This window comes from Chlamydomonas reinhardtii, chromosome 13 (genome assembly GCF_000002595.2).
Source record: "Chlamydomonas reinhardtii strain CC-503 cw92 mt+ chromosome 13, whole genome shotgun sequence".
In the NCBI taxonomy this organism is placed as follows: domain Eukaryota; kingdom Viridiplantae; phylum Chlorophyta; class Chlorophyceae; order Chlamydomonadales; family Chlamydomonadaceae; genus Chlamydomonas; species Chlamydomonas reinhardtii.
Window position 1 is genome coordinate 2943806 of NC_057016.1, and position 15616 is coordinate 2959421.

The 15616-nt window shown below is 64.0% G+C and overlaps 3 protein-coding genes across 3 annotated transcripts; 2 read left to right on the forward strand and 1 right to left on the reverse strand.

Moving 5' to 3' along the window:
• Window positions 1-1838: 1838 nt before the first annotated feature.
• CHLRE_13g583824v5 (uncharacterized protein) lies at window positions 1839-3795 on the forward strand. The gene has a single exon (XM_043069622.1). The coding sequence runs from the start codon at window positions 1954-1956 to the stop codon at window positions 2131-2133; it is 180 nt and encodes a 59-aa protein (XP_042917597.1). The 5' UTR covers window positions 1839-1953; the 3' UTR covers window positions 2134-3795.
• Window positions 3796-4039: 244 nt separating this feature from the next.
• CHLRE_13g583861v5 (uncharacterized protein) lies at window positions 4040-10728 on the reverse strand. Its single transcript, XM_043069623.1, has 3 exons — window positions 8731-10728; window positions 7188-8533; window positions 4040-6883 (listed from the first exon to the last, which is right to left on the reverse strand). The coding sequence occupies exons 1-3, from the start codon at window positions 10604-10606 to the stop codon at window positions 6860-6862; spliced, it is 3246 nt and encodes a 1081-aa protein (XP_042917598.1). The 5' UTR covers window positions 10607-10728; the 3' UTR covers window positions 4040-6859.
• A 190-nt stretch (window positions 10729-10918) lies between these two features.
• Window positions 10919-15613, forward strand: CHLRE_13g583898v5 (uncharacterized protein). Its single transcript, XM_043069624.1, has 7 exons — window positions 10919-11190; window positions 11341-12962; window positions 13077-13354; window positions 13453-13630; window positions 13708-13821; window positions 13884-14077; window positions 14164-15613. The coding sequence occupies exons 1-7, from the start codon at window positions 11163-11165 to the stop codon at window positions 14378-14380; spliced, it is 2631 nt and encodes an 876-aa protein (XP_042917599.1). The 5' UTR covers window positions 10919-11162; the 3' UTR covers window positions 14381-15613.
• The last annotated feature ends 3 nt before the right edge of the window (window positions 15614-15616 follow it).

Consider the following 15616-nt stretch of genomic DNA (forward strand, 5'->3'; position numbering starts at 1 on the left):
GTACTCATCGTCACTAATCGTCATATCCCCTTGCGCTACATGGAGCTCAGCCCATTTTCCAGCTGTACAAAGCTGACACCCCTTGTCGACAGAAACTTGCCCAAAAAAGGCTCTGGCGGAAGAATATTTGGTGGAAAGAACGCGTCAGATTTTGAGGGGTCTTTCTGAGAATTGCAGAAGACATTTTGGGGCGTTTCTGTCACTTGTCCGGGCCCAAGGCAAGGGTGACTGAGGTTCGAGCGGCCGACCAAGCTGCAGCGGCCGCCATGGCCGCCGGCGGCGGGCTGAGAGCCTGAACGGCGCTAGCAGGGCGTGGGGCTGAGGGTGCACGTGTCGATTGGCGGCGAGTGACGTGACTAGTTTGTTAGCTGCGGGGGTATACGTGCTTTTGCCGCCTGCAGAGAGACGCTATGTGAGGCTGCGCGGCGTGCTATGTACGCGCTTACTAATAGATTAAACCGTTTGAGGATTTTCTCCCCCGACATACGCATGCGTTGTTTTGAGGTGCAAGTTCGCTCCATCCTAGCATATGGTTGTGAAGTGTGGGGACCCGACGTATTAGCGGAAATGCTGGACGGCGGCCCACCACCGCGGCGGCGTGACAGCAATAACCTGGCGCACGGACCGTTTGAAGCATGCCTGAAAGACGAGGCCGTCAAATTACAAGTGCAGTACATGAGGATGACAGTGGGTACGAAGCGACCATCGCATCGCCTGCTGTTTGCTGAATTAGCACAACTACCACTCCATTTCTTTTTCGCCAAGCTTTGCATTGGATTCTACAACAGGATTGCCGTGCAGAAGGATAGCCTAGCTCACGATGCACTAATTGATGAAGTACAAGACGCGTTAGTACACCCAGAGGGAGATGGGTGGTGTGCACGGCTTTTCCGTTTTATCTCAGCGCATGGCGTAGACGTATGGCAAGGCCGTATGCACATGATCAGGCCGGAAAGGGAGGAGAGCCGAGCAGGTAGCCCGCTGCCTGAAGGGCAAATAGTATCCGCCTTTCGAGAGAGTCTAATGAAGGCGTGGAAGCACGAGCGGCTGCAGTCTGAGCCAAGCACTTTCCCATCAGACAACAAGCAACCAGGCGTGCAGATGAGCAAGTACAAGCATTGGATGGGGCTGTGTGCGGAAGGAGCGGCACCACTGACCATGCAAGGGCACAGTAGAGCATTTATACCAGTTGCGCACCACAAGGCCTTGATGAGGTTCCGCCTATGCTGCTGGCCGCTTACTGCCAACCGCGCCTATGGACGACCTAGGGAGGAGAGGATTTGCCCGCTATGTGTTACAAATGAAGTCGAAGATGAGAATCATGTGCTCATGCGGTGTACGGCCTACGACCAGTTGCGTTTGGGTAGCGAGATCGATTTTACAGGCGGAATGCAGGCCGTCATGCAGAATGCGGACCCAGCCAGGTTAGCCGCGTTACTAGATTCCATTTGGGAGCACAGGAGCATAAGCACCCCCATTCGGGGACCAAACTAGCTGCATATATAAGTGTTGCAGGCGTTATAAGGGCCCCCCGGCCCGGGCCTAGGTTTCTACAAGGACAGGAATGCACGTCGTGCTCACCACCTTGTAACCACACACAACAGCTGCGGGTTAGCACGGACTGTGCACCCCACCCAACCGGCCACGTCCGGATTTGCGGGGATGCCGAAGGCCCCCAACATAGAGGCGTGTGCAATTTGCGTGTGCTTAGTAGGCGCCCGCGTCAAGGTGGCTGGGTTGATAACGACCCGGGAGGGGAGGGCTCAGCCCTTTTCCTGCCTCCCTAAGGCAGCCACCTCCTTGTTAGTATTGATAATGCCAGCGAAAGGAAATATAAAAAGTAGAAACAGTTCGCCCTGGCGGGGCCTGTAAAACTTGTAAAAGGGTGAAAATCAAGAGGTCAAAGCGGGGCTGAGGCACATAGGGCTGATGAACTGGTGCTGGCAGGCGAGCATGATTTGGGAGGCGACGAAGGCCGATAAGCTGGGGCGCCTGTTTGAGGAGGAGCTGGGTGACGAGGAGGAGTCCGGTGGGATGAGCAGTGATGAGGAGGATGACACGCCAAATGGGCCGCTGGCTGGGCAGGCAGCGCTGGTGTGCACACTGGAGAGCTCGGACTCCGACAAGGAGTGAGGCACTGGCGGTTGACAGAGCAGGCTGGCGTCAAAGCAACCGTAGTGCTGGGGCATGGCCGATGACTGCGGTACGGGGTAGGGCCGTGGGGTAGGGCGTGGTGCTTGCCATGTTGTGTGTGGGTGCGGGTGGGTGCGGATGAGCGTGCCACACTTTACTGGCTCCCACCGACCAGCAATTGGCAATGTGGCCAATTTTCATTTCCCCCCTCCCCGCCCACTTCCGCCCCCAAGTTTTACAAAGGACTCAAGGTGCCTCTTGGGACCGGTATGCAGGCCTGACGATGCCCTGGGTCCGGCGGCAGCAGCCCTGGCCCAGCAGTTGCGGCGCGCATGTGCGTAGTGGAGGAAGCGAGCAAGGCCACGTGAAGGACGAGAGCGCAGTGTCGCCAAAGAAGCGGCGCTGGCGCGCAGGCTGAGGAGCCGGCTGGTGTCTAGGTAGCGGTCCGCGGTGGGGCTGGCAGGGCATGCGTAGCGGCATGACAAGTAGTGCGGCTGTTGACAAGTGTGCTGTGTCTGGCTGCAGTTGGCTCTGCTGTGGCATCGCGACTGCTAGATAGGCACCTGGTTTGGCTATGTGCCTGTGAAAACCGACCCCGGCTATGTCCGGGCGATGAGGTTGTTCGGCCTCAGACTGTGGAGGGGCTCAGCCCCTTGTTGGGCTGAGCCCCCCCAGCGAAGCGTTCCAAAGGGGGGGAAGCCCCCCAGGATTGCCCCTGTCCTGCCCCTGTCCGTCGTTCGTTCGTGCGTCGGCAAAACATAGCAAAACATAGCATACTGGCACAAACCGCGACTGCTACGTATTAGTATTTGTTAATGTCTATTGCATGTAAATAGGTGGCAGGGAAAATTCGGGCGGAGCGAGAAGTGCCTTCGCGCGTCCATGGACAATTGACTTTCGCGAGGTCGCGAGGAAAGCATCCGGTGCCCGCTGATATGCAGTCTCTAAGGCAAACTATGTTGGCGGCAAGCAAAGCGGGGAAGTATATCGAATGTTTTGAGCGGCTTGCCGAGCAATGCCTGCTGACGCGCCAGAATGCCGAGAAGCCCCGAGGTCGCCCCCGCCCCGCGCCTAGCCCTTTGAGCGTGGGGCGCCGGGGAGGTGTTGATTATGGCAGGAGGCGAAAGAAATGCTTGGGGTATTTGGGAACGTGACAAGGCACGCATGCGTGGCGCGGGAAATCCCGCACGACCCCTACCCGAGTGTCCCTAGCCGATGCACCTGCGCGTCGTAGCGGCATGGAGGCTCTGACGGGGCGTTACATGCTTATTAGCTCCCAAGCGTACGGGGGCTCAGCCCATTTTCCAGCTGTACAAAGCTGACACCCCTTGTCCCGTGACCGGGGAACAGTGCTCGTATCTTCCTTTTTTTTGACAGAAGTTTGCCCCAAAAAGCCTCCGGCGGAAGAAATTTTGTATTCTTGAGGCCAAAAATCTGTCAAAACGCTTCAGATTTTGGGGGGTCTTTCTGAGAATCGCAGAAGACATTTTGGGGCGTTTCTGTCACTTCTCCGGGCCTAAGGCAAGGATGACTGAGGTTCCCCAGGATAACCTACGGCCGTGTCCGGCTGGCACCATGGGGGCACACCACGCTGTGCCGGAGCCAGGACGTGGGCTGGGGGCAACAGCAACCTCACCCCGCACGCTGTAAAGATGGTGCATGCCGTGCGGCGGAATATTTTGCTGTGCCGGAGCCGAAACGTGGGCTGGGGGCAACTGCAGCCGCATGTGGCACGCTACAACAGGGCAAGCTTGACACACCCCTGGCCTGACACGAATCGCGCATAGGTCGGGGGCGGAGCCCCCGGAAACTTTTTGGGGATGAAAGATGCGGCGGCAGCGGGTTTCTGACAATCAAAGATGCCTGTTTTTGGGAATCTGTCACTGGCGCCGTGCCTGCCTTCTTAAGGATGCGGATGTTACAGAGGGGACAGTCCCAGCTCCCGAAGACGCCGAGCCATCACATGCTATCAGGGCCCAACCCCGACTTTGCTGCAAACCCTCCCGCGGGCAAAGTCCGTGTGACTCCGCGCACAGTGAGTCCTAGCCAAGCCTCAACCCGCCAGAGCCCCACCGCTGTGCCTCAACGCCACAAGCCTAGGCACAGGAGTGCCGGGAAACGTCTAGGCCGCAGGACACACGCACAGCGCACGCACTAACCAGGGCGCAAGCGTCCAGGTACTAGAACGGTCGCCCACACGTGCATCCTGCCCACACACAGAGCCACCAACCACGCACAACCTCTCACGGCGAGGGGGGCGGGGAATCAGCGTCATACGGCAAGCGCAAAACCATGCCGTCACCAACAGCCCGAGATATGAAGGGATGCGCAAACGGCACAGCGTCCCAACCCTTTGGCCTGACACCCAAAGTCACAAACGTCTGGAGACGACCCCAGAAGTCAGCTACGACGGCAAGTCCAATGCTCAGCACCCGGGCCGACGGCAGCTTCGCTCGCGCCGCCAACCCGGCCATAACCACACGCTGCCGACCAAAGTCCAGGGCAGACATAGCAGCGAGACACACTACATCCCACACAGGTGGCGCAAGCCCCGCAGGCGGGCGCACTAACCACAACTCCTCACGAGAGAAGGCACTTAGAGCCTCCTCCGGCAGGAAACCCATAGCCATCCCCATACTTTCCCGCAGTGACAGCGCAACAGTGCAGTCCCAAAACCAGTGACGCCGGTCCCCATCCTGCATGTCCACCCCACACGCCCAACACGGGTCAACAGTAACGCCTCGCGCCCGCTCGCTAGCATGCCGTGGAAACGCCCAGCAAGCGTTGGCGGCCACACGCCACAGTGCTTCCTTATGATGATTCTCCCATTTCAGCGACCACAAGCGGGCCAAGGTGCACACGAAGGCCCCCGCCGCCAGGGCAGCCCCCACCCCCGACACACCCGCATCGCACACATACTGCAAATGCTTAGCCTTCAGGGCGGCTAACTGTGGAGCCATTTGTAGCACGGTCCCCGCCTTCACCGTGTAGGCAGTGAGCAGGATGGGCGGCCCCCCGCACTGCAACCATCCAAGTCCCCGCACCACCCGTTGCACCGACTCCGCCGTAGCACTCACGACGTCGGCCACCGGGAGCGGCAGCGCGGCGGCAGGCCCCCGAGCCAGCTGGGCCGCACGCGCGGCGGCAGCCCAGCCAGCGGGAAGAAGGGCCACCGCCGCCGCAAACCGGTCGGCCGCCTCTTGAGGCGACGCCGGCCCCGGCAGGGGCGACGGCAGGCGTGCCCGCGTGCTCCAGTGCAGCACCCGCCTCCACACAGCAGTCACATACATATCCGCACACGCTTCACCAGACCGGGAGCCCTCCGCCCAAGGGCTTGTCAATGCCTGCCGCAGTTCGTTCAGGCCGTCATGCGCTGCAACCAGCTGGCCCACACACGCCAGTCCCGGCAGAGCGAACAAATCCGCGAAAGCCAATTCCCACGTGCGGCCGTCCACACACAGCGCCGGGTTAGCCCACAACGGCACATGACTCACCCACGCGCCCGGCTCGGGCGGCGCCACAAGAGTCACCGCGGGCAATGCAGTCATGGCTTTCAGCAGGCGCGCAAACGGCTTGCCCGCCGGGGTGAGCGGCTTATTCAGCACACGGTCCGCGGCCCCCCGCACCAAGAAACGCAGGGGCGTTGCCGCCGGGTGCACCTGGCGCAGCCACGCCGCCGCGACCCGGGTCCACGGGGGCACGTACGGCAGCAGACCACACACACCCAACACACACCGGACCGCGAGACCGGCTTGCCGCGCTTTCACATGCGGCACCAGCGGCAACAGGCCCGCCCCCCCCACCGCCGGAGGCAGTTGCATAAGGTCAATGGAGAGGCCAACCGGGCGTGCATGTGGGCTGGCATCAAACTGGGCCGGCGACAGTCGCCGATCCACCACCGCCGCCACCCTGGCTAGCAGCCGGTCCACAACGTACAGTTGGGGAAGACCCGCAAATTCCAAATGATACAGGACCTTGCCCAAAGCATAAGCCGACGCCGCGGCCGCCCGACCAAACATGGACACGGGCATGCGCGCGATTTTGCTCAGCACCCCCATCACGGCGTCAAACGTAACTGGTGGGGAGCATGCGCCCCAATCCCCGTAATGCACCCCTAGTGACTTGGCCGCCGGCACCACACGCCAGCCAGGGGGCAGGGGCGGGCCAGCCATGCCGGCCGGCAGGGCGCCAGCACCGCCGACCGTCCCCATCACCATCAGTTCAACTTTAGTCATATTTAACCGTTGTCCAGACGCCCGCCGAAACACATCCATGTCCGCCAGGAACCCCGGCACCGCCTGAAACCCCTCCAGAAACGGCGTGCAATCATCCGCATACTGGGACGCCAGCACCGACGCAAGGTTAGCGAGCACACCATGCCCCCGGCTGCGTAGCCATGACAGAAGGGCTTGTGCCACAGCGAGGTAGAGCAACGGAGCCAACGGGCAGCCCTGCCGCACGCCCGCCATCAACGGCACCCATCCTGACACACGTCCATTCACCAACGCCGCCCCACGTGTATCAGTTAACAGGCGGGACACCCACGTAAGAAAGCCCGCCCCCACGCCCATGCGCTCCAGACACGCGAGCAGAAAAGAGCGGTCCACCGTATCATACGCCTTGTAAAAGTCGAGGAAGGCCGCCACAGCCGGGGCCTTTTTGGCGGCTTTCAACAGGCCAGGAGTAAGTTGGAGCAAGAGGACGTTATCGGCAATGCGACGGTCCGTCAGAAACGCAGTTTGCTCAGGGTCTATGACACGCCCAAACACCGGTTGCAGTCGCAAGCACAACACCCGGGCAAGGGTGCGGTAATCGGTATCCGTCAGCGTGATGGGGCGATAATTAGAGGGCTCGGTAGGGTCGCCCGACTTAAAGAAGAAAGACCACACGCCATCCAGGAGCCCGTCAGGCACTCCAGCCCCCTCCCCCACCGCCGTAAACACATCCGCTAGGACCGGCGCAAAATCACTGTCATAGTGTTGGTATAACTCCACCGGTATGCCGTCAGGGCCCGCCGCGCGCCCAGCCGGCGCAGCGGCTAGCGCCGCGCGCACCTCCGCCGCCGAGACCGCAACCCGCCCCAGCTGATCCGCCTCTTCGGCTGTACACCGGCGCCCGTGCTGTTGCAGCGCATCCAGGACTTGCGTGCGGGCATCCGGAGCGGGCGGCGGCGCGGCACTGACGTCCCTCCAGTACCGCGCCATCACCTGCCCCATGACCGTGGGGTCGGATGTAGTGGTGCCATTGGGCTGTTTCAACTTGGCAATCACGCGCGGCCCACCCGCCGGCCGCAGCATGCGCGTGAGGAGAGGGCAGGGCTTCTCGCCGCCACGCAGCCACGCGTGGCGCGTACGTCGCGCCGCGCCGGCGGCCGCGGCCACGGCGGCCTCCGCCGCCGTGCACCGCGCCCGCACGGCCGCCTGCGCCGCCACCTGCACATCACCGCCAGCCTCCACCGCGGCGGCAGCTGCTGCCGCCGCATCAAGCGCGGCCGCCTCCCGCTGGCTGGCGGCCACACGCCTCGTAACAGCTTCCCGGCTCAGGCGGTTGGCGGACGTGGCGGCAGCCCGTTTAAGGGCCGGCCACCACTCCAGCAGCTCAACAGGATCAGTAGGGCGTGCCGCCAGGGCCGTACCCAGCCAGGCACGGTAGTCACGATCCAAGTCTTTGAAGTCCCGGAAACCGAGGTGGGCCCTGGGCAGGCTCCGAGCGGGTGGCGCGGCTTCAGGCGACGCATCAAGGGCAACCGTCACAAGCATATGATCGGAGGGCACCCCGGCGGCGACGCCGCACTCCAGGACCTGCGGTTCGAGGCCGCCACTGCACAGAATGCGGTCCAGCCGACTCGCCCCGTGGGGGTGGAAGAAGGTACACACGCGGCGAGCCGGGTGGCGCCGCCGTAACACGTCAATGAGGCCAGGGCACGCTGCCGCCAGCGCGGCGGCTGCGGGTCCGTCGCTGCGCGCCCGGCCAGTGACGGTGTCCAGCGCCACATCTGCCACAAAGTTGAAGTCAGCTGCCAGGAGGTGCTCGCCCGAGCCCGACGCCCGAAGGCCCACCCACTCACGAATGAAAGCCTGCTGCGCTGTGGATGCCAGGGGAAAGTAGGCTGACGTCAGCGTGAAGGTGTGGCCACCCCACTGCAACTGCAAACTAACACCGCGGCCCGCCCACGCGCCAGCCGCCACCGACACGGCAGCTGCGCCGCCAGCGAGCACCATGGCGCCTTGCTGCAGGAGGCTCGACCGAATGAGGATTGCCGTACCGCCAGTAACACGACGGCCCTCCGGCTTCTGGGCCGGCGCCCACCACGCAGTCCACTCGCGTGCATGCAGCCGCTGAGCGGCTGCCGCCAGGTCCGCCGTGACAAGGTCGATGTCCGAGTCAAGAACGTGCGTCTCTTGGAGACAGACCACATCCAGGCGCTGCCGTTCCCAGCAGCTCAGCAGGGCGTGCAGGCGCGAGCACCCCAGGTGGGGCACCCGCTTCCGCAGCCCCCGCACGTTATGCGACCCCACCCGCAAGGGCCGGGGCCCCGGAGCGGCCTGCTTCGGCCGCCGCATTACTGCTGCCCGCCCCCGGGCGGGGCAACCGAGCTAACGTCCATGAAGTCGCCAGGACCGCCCCGCCGGCCCTGACACAGCAGCTTCGCGTTGGCATCCGGCGCTGTCTCCGCATCCCCCAGCAGCCCCTGCCCGACGCCGCCCGCCAGGCCCTCATCACCCACACCACCGTCGCTGCTCCACCCCGCGGGCAGGACCGCCGGGCCCACGATGCCCCCCAAGCCCGCCGTTGACACCGGCGCGGCCGGCGGCGAGGCCGGCTCCACGCCCGCCGCAACGGTGGCCTCTACGGCGGCCATCGTGCCACTCACGCCTGCTGTCGCGACCACCGCCGCGGCCGCCCCGGCCTCGGCCGCCGCCGGGGTGCCCGTGGCCCCGGCCGCTGCTGCCGCCGCCGCCGCGGCTGTTGCGGCGGCTCGCACCGCCGCCGCCGTCGCCAAGGCCTGTTTGGCCGCCTTGCTCTCCCGGATGGCCAGCGCCAGCGCCGCCTCGCCCGCCGCGGCCGCCGCCTGCGCCTGCTCCCAGCTCCGCTTGGGGGCCGCACGCCGGGCCGCAGCTGCCGCAGCGTCCAGCGCAGTCGGCGTCCGGTCCGGCATCACCTCATCGTCGTCAGGCATCGCCTCCATCGCGTCCTGGTCCACCAGCATGCGGAAGGGGTTGGGGTCAACCACCACCGCCGGCACCACGGCCGCGTTCGCGATCACCGCGGCGAAGACCGCCTGCACCAGCGACCGGACCACCATCGCGTCCGCCTCTTCAGCCGCGGACACCACGCGGCCGCGGACCTTCTGCTGCCACGGGCGGGCGTCACGGCCGCGGCCGCTGCCGTTGCCGTTGCCTCGGCCGTCGAGCCCAAGGCCCGCCGCGGCACCACGGCCGCCACCGTCGCCCACGCCCACGCCCACAGCCTCTGCGGCAGCAGCCGCCGCCGCCTTCAGCACCCCCACAGCGGCGGCATCCGCGCCCGCGGCAACCGCCGCGGCGACCGCCGCAGCCGCGGCCTCCGCCGCCGCGGTCGCCCTCACGGTCGCAGCCGCAGCCGCGGCCGCAGCCGCGGCCGCCGTGGCCGCCGCGTCCGGAGCCGCCGTGGCCGCCGCTCGGGCGGCAGCCGGGGCAGGCGGCGGGCGGCGCACCCGGCGCACCTGGGCCCCCCGGGCCGCCTGCGCGAGGTACCGATCGATGTCCTCCCGCTGGAAGATCACCTGACGCCCCCACCTGCCCAGTCCCACCGCGAAAGCGTCGTCGGCCGATGGCAGGCGCGCGGTGTCGCCCACCTTCACCAGCACTTGCCCACTCTGCAGCACGGGCTGCGAGAACTGGTATGAGAACACGTCCCGCTTAATCTCCTCTACTGGGCTACTCAAGAGGTGCTGCACGAGGTCCCGATGTAGTCCCTCGGGCAGTCCGTGGGGCAGGCCGCTCACGCGCAGCCACCGCTTGCCCTTGGGGGGCCCCGCCTCCGAGTACTGTGCCTCAGCCTCCCAGCGAAGGCTGGGGATATCACCGGCGGCGGGAGCCACCACGCCGCCGCCCTCGTCCAACAGCTCCGACAGCTTAGGCTCCAGCTCGCACGGGAAGGTGGCATCGAACTGGATGCACACCACCGCCGCTGCGGCACCGCCCCCGCCACCGCGGCTAGTCACCGGGATGCCGAGGCGTTGCGCCGGCCCATCCACGCCGGCCGCCGCCGCCGCCAGCAGCAACGGCTCCCACAGCAGACTAATGAGGCCATTCACCACCGCCTGCCGATTCTCTAGGAAGAAGGCGAGCGACTTGTCGCCCGAGTAAATTGCCCGAAATTTTGTCACGACCCAGGCACCGGCGTGCGCCTCGAGGTACTGTAACACAGGTCGAGGCGTAGGTACTCTCAAGGCCTCAACCAACGGGCCTTTGCGGCGTTTCACGTTCATGTTACAAGTCGGTCTGAACCAAAGTCGGAGCCAAAGTCTGAACCAAAGTCTGAACCAAAGTCTATGAAGTCGGGTATGGTCTATATACGAGAGATGAAGGGATGCGCAAACGCTATGCAACGGCTTACTTCAATGTTACTTGATGATACGAAATGTGCTGACACGTTCATCCATGCAAAACCCGGCCGGCACCGGCCTGTCCCTGGAGCTATGGGCGGCTCCCCAGGGACCTTTTTGCACCGGGCTGGGGAGGGCAGAAAAGACCGAAAGCTCTAGGGGCTGGGGACCTAGGCATCTCCCCAGGAACAATTTGTAATCAACCGCGATGGCAGCACAGCTCCCCCGGGCCTCAAAAGCGTGCTGCCATTGCCCGGCTTTCGCTCGCTGCCCATCGCGCGCCCGGCACTCTCCTTCACTACCACTTGGCACCCCTCGCCAGCCATAGTAAGCAGCCCCTGTACACATATGCACTATACACTACCCCGCTACACATGATATAGCTCCCCGGCACTAGTGGGGCCACCTCGACCATGCTTAACATGTCTGCGGCGACAACATGAAAGAGTGGAAAGACATCTACAAAAGTGACACAGTTGAAACCTCATTATTTAGGCGCAGTCGTGGTGGACGCAGGGGTGGCATTGCAGCGGGCACTGGCGGCCGCCGTGGACGCAGCGAAGCGCAGCTAAGTGTAGGTGGTCATTACACCGTCCACGATCATAATGGTGTTGTAGAACAGGACGACGAGGAAGGAGCAGCCTACGTTCAACATGCGGCGCCTCACACGCTCCCCGACGTTGATAGCGACACCCTCAGCTCAGACCCCGCAGACAGCTCAGACGACGATGGTGAGGGGGCCGGAGGCGCTGAGCCGAGGGGGCAGGAGACAAAATATCCGCTGCCATACGATAGCAGCGCTGTCGTGGAAGACTTCTTCCGCAGCGTCACAGCGGCTGATAAGGTGTGCAGCGAACTGCGCACCGCGACCCAGAAGGTGCTGCAGTGCAGTGCGGACTTCGAGGCTGCCAGCACGGCGTGCCCTGTGTGTGGCAAGCCCGGAGATCCCAAGGGCATGCCCCCTTTCAAAGTCACAGTAGTGACCTGGGACCAGCCCGTGAGCATTGATGTGCCACACGTGACCTGCAGCAGCTGCATGCGTGGGTACACCCTGCGGCCCACTGTGCTCGGCTGCCTGCCCGATACCATTGTATCGTGGGATTTGCTTCGGCAACGTGACGGCAATGTCATCCTCTGGTGGCAGACCAGCCTTCTACAGCAGTTCACCAGCCTACAATACTACAACGGGCACCTGGGCATGGACCGCTTTTGTGCGGCTCTCATGGCCAACTGGCAGGAGAACGGCTGTGATAGCCAGGGGCTTACGCTGACGCAGCTGAGGCAGCGCCTTAGTTCTACATCGCAGCGGTACCGATTTCTGCGCGGGCTAGTGGAGGACCTGCCGGAACAGCTTCCGGGCTGGCCCGCAGGAGCCCTCAACGCATGCGCCTGCTGCGGTGATGCCGAGGGTTGGCATGGTACTGGCGCGGGCAGCAGCAGCGGCGGCGGCGGCGGCGGTGCTGCCGGTGGCGCGACCACGGCCGCAGCGCCCCTGGCGGATCTGGCGCACAGGGCCCGGGGGCAGGATGGGCCGGTGGCTGAGGCGGCGGCGCCAGACGCACCGAGCGCAGGTGCCGGCATGGGCAGCAGCAGCGGCGGCGGCGGCGGCGGTGCTGCTGGCGATGCGACCACGGCCGCCGCGCCTCTGGCGGATCTGGCGCACAGGGCCCGGGGGCAGGACGGGCCGGTGGCTAAGGCGGCGGCGCCAGGCGCGCCCAGCGCAGGCGCCGGCATGGGCAGCAGCAGCGGCGGCGGCGGCGGCGGTGCTGCCGGTGGCGCGACCACGGCCGCAGCGCCCCTGGCGGATCTGGCGCACAGGGCCCGGGGGCAGGATGGGCCGGTGGCTGAGGCGGCGGCGCCAGGCGCGCCGAGCGCAGGCGCCGGCATGGGCAGCAGCAGCGGCGGCGGCGGCGGCGGTGCTGCCGGCAGCGGCGGCGCGAGCCCTTCACTTGGGTTCGCGTGGCGGCCAATGCTGGCGGCCGCTGAGCCGGCTGGTCGAGGCCCTCCTATCTTTCATACTGGCGCGTTCGATTGCAACTTCAAGCTAAGCCTGTTTAAGAAGAAGGGACTCACCCACAAGTACGGCCTCGACTACCGCCAACTGTCGCGCCGGCGGTACACCCTGGGCAATGCATACGTGAGGGGCTTTGAGCCGCCCAAGGGGTCTGCGGACGTAGGTCGCAATGCGGACTGCTCCAGCTTCACCGCGGACAAGGTGCTGGCCAAGGAGGAGGCCGGGGTAAGAGGCAAGGCCAGGGGTGAGATCATAGATTTGCTTTTCCCGCTACGCCGCTGTGCTGCTATCCCGTGATGTTGAGCTTGTCGCTGAAACGCCACGCGACCCTCGCTGCAGAAGCTTGTGACTGCAGCTGGCGTGGTCCTGTGTCGGCATGGTATGCTACTTCGCCTCGTCAACCTCTTTCACGGGGAACGTCACATGTACGCGACGGCGGCGGCGGCGTCCATCCTGGCTGCGGGAACCGCTGTGCAGTTCTGGTGGTACGATATTGCCTGCCGCTGGAGCAAGTCGTGGCAGAAGTGGCACCAAGCTCTGGACCCGTCAACGGCGTGGCTGGGCGTCGCAGCGGCCATGGTCAGCCTCGTGCCGCCGTTCCACAGCTATGCCCACAGGTGTGCTTACGGGGAGGGGGCGGGCGTTCGGGGCATGTAGGTTGCAAAGTACTCTAGCTGCTATCTTACTCCGCATCCCTTCAACCATGTGCCTGCAGCTACGAGTGCCAGAAGACTTTCGGGCACCAAGGGCAAACGGGGGCAGGGCGGGGCACAGGAGAGATCGTCGAAATCTTCAACTCGCAGGTCGGGAAGCAGGGCAAGGTGCTGCGTTACACGTCGCCTGCGCACCGTGAGAGTGTTCTGGAGGATGTGGGGCGCCGCTACTGCCGCCAGGTAAGGCTTTGTCGAGTGTCGAGGGTAGGCAGGCGGCAGGTTAGGCAGGCGCTCATTCTGTGTGCCGTGATGTGCAGGTCGAGCTTGGCCTGCCCGCTCGGGTTTACCGCATGCGGTTGCGGGCCCAGGCAGCACATGATGCAGCGCAGGATCGGATTGAGACTCTGGAGGCCACGCTGACGCCGCAACAGGTGCGACTGGACTTCCCTGTAGACTCGTGTTACCTTGCTTACGGTTTCCATGTGCCCAGCAGGTCGAGATGGCATGTGCCGGGCATGCCGCTCAGCGCTCCCAGCAGCGGCATGACCAGCCCAAACGACACGCCAACGCGGATGCAGTGGCAGGCGAGCCAGGGTGGAAGGCAGTGTATGCCCGCTGCCGCCTGGCGCTGATGAAGCTGCAGCGTCTGGACACGGTAGACAACCCGGCCGACCCCGTGCCTCTCAGGTGCGCAAGCGGTGAAAGCCTTATCTGCATGCCTTACTTTCTTGCTTGGATTGCAGTCGCTGATGCCATATGTTGCGTGGGTGCAGCGTTCTGGTTGCCGGAGGTGACAATCTGACGCTCCGACAGCGGCCTGCACTCATCAAGCAGCTGGAGGAAGAGAAGAAGAAGCTGGAGCAGGAGCATGCGGCGGCTGCTCCGCCACCACGCGAGTGGGAGGCGGACTCTGCTGCATTCAAGGAGGCTGTCAGTGACCTGGCCGAGAGCGAGATCAAGAAGATCACCAGTGAAATCGAGGTAGAGTGATTGTGGTTGGGCATGTGTAAGGCAGTCGGGGTATAGGGCAGTGCCACGGCAGGCTGACTGTTGCGCTGCGGAAGTGTGCGCGGCGTTCACTAATTTTGGGCTTCATTGCAGGGCCTGGTGCTGGACTACAACAGCCTGAAGGTCATAACGGAGAAGCTGGCGGGGAGGAAGAAGGAGCAGAGGTATGCCATCAAGGAGAAGCAGCGCGTGAAGGGGCAGCTTAGACAGCAGTGGGGCCGCTTGGCTGCCTGGTGCCGTGTGGACGCTGCAGGGCAGCAGGGACGGGAGGAGAAGGCACGCAACAAAAAGATCTTGGAAGGGGGCTTGGCGGCGGTGCTTCGGGGGACGTTTCCATGGGCCAGCGATTCTGGGGCTGGATCCAGCGGAGGGCGAGCAGTCGCTAGCCTTGTGCGCAGCTACAACCAGCGTGCTAGGGCGAAGGAGGAGCTGCGCTTGATTGAGGCAGAGGTTGAGCGGGGCTGCGCCTACTACGAGCGCCGTGTGAGGATTCTGAAAGCGGCGCAGGAAACAAGTGCGCCAGGCTTGGGGCTGCTGCTTAAGCCTCACCTTTCCCGCTGCGAGTTGATGCTGAAATCATTTCAGGGACTGCAGCGCGGAGATGTGCCGGACGACACTAGCCTTTCTGTGGATACCGAGTAGGGTAGGCATGCTGTTGTGCGCCGGCTGGCTTTGGTCGAGGTCGGCCGATGGTGCTGTAAGTCGCAGAATAGCATTGAACAAGCATACAAGTAATGTTGGCAAGGCCGGCGGGGCCAGGCGGAGTATTTGAGTTGGGCGGGTGTGCTCAGACATGTCCGCTAGGGCGGGGGTTCGGGCGTGTCCCAGCCGGCACCCGGTTTGGTCGAGGTCGGCCGATGGTGCTGTAAATCGCAGAATAGCATTGAACAAGCATACAAGTAATGTTGGCAAGGCCGGCGGGGCCAGGCGGAGTATTTGAGTTGGGCGGGTGTGCTCAGACATGTCCGCTAGGGCGGGGTTGTGGCGGGTCCCAGCCGGCACCCGGTTTGGTCGAGGTCGGCCGATGGTGCTGTAAATCGCAGAATAGCATTGAACAAGCATACAAGTAATGTTGGCAAGGCCGGCGGGGCCAGGCGGAGTATTTGAGTTGGGCGGGTGTGCTCAGACATGTCCGCTAGGGCGGGGTTGTGGCGGGTCCCAGCCGGCACCCGGTTTGGTCGAGGTCGGCCGATGGTGCTGTAAATCGCAGAATAGCAT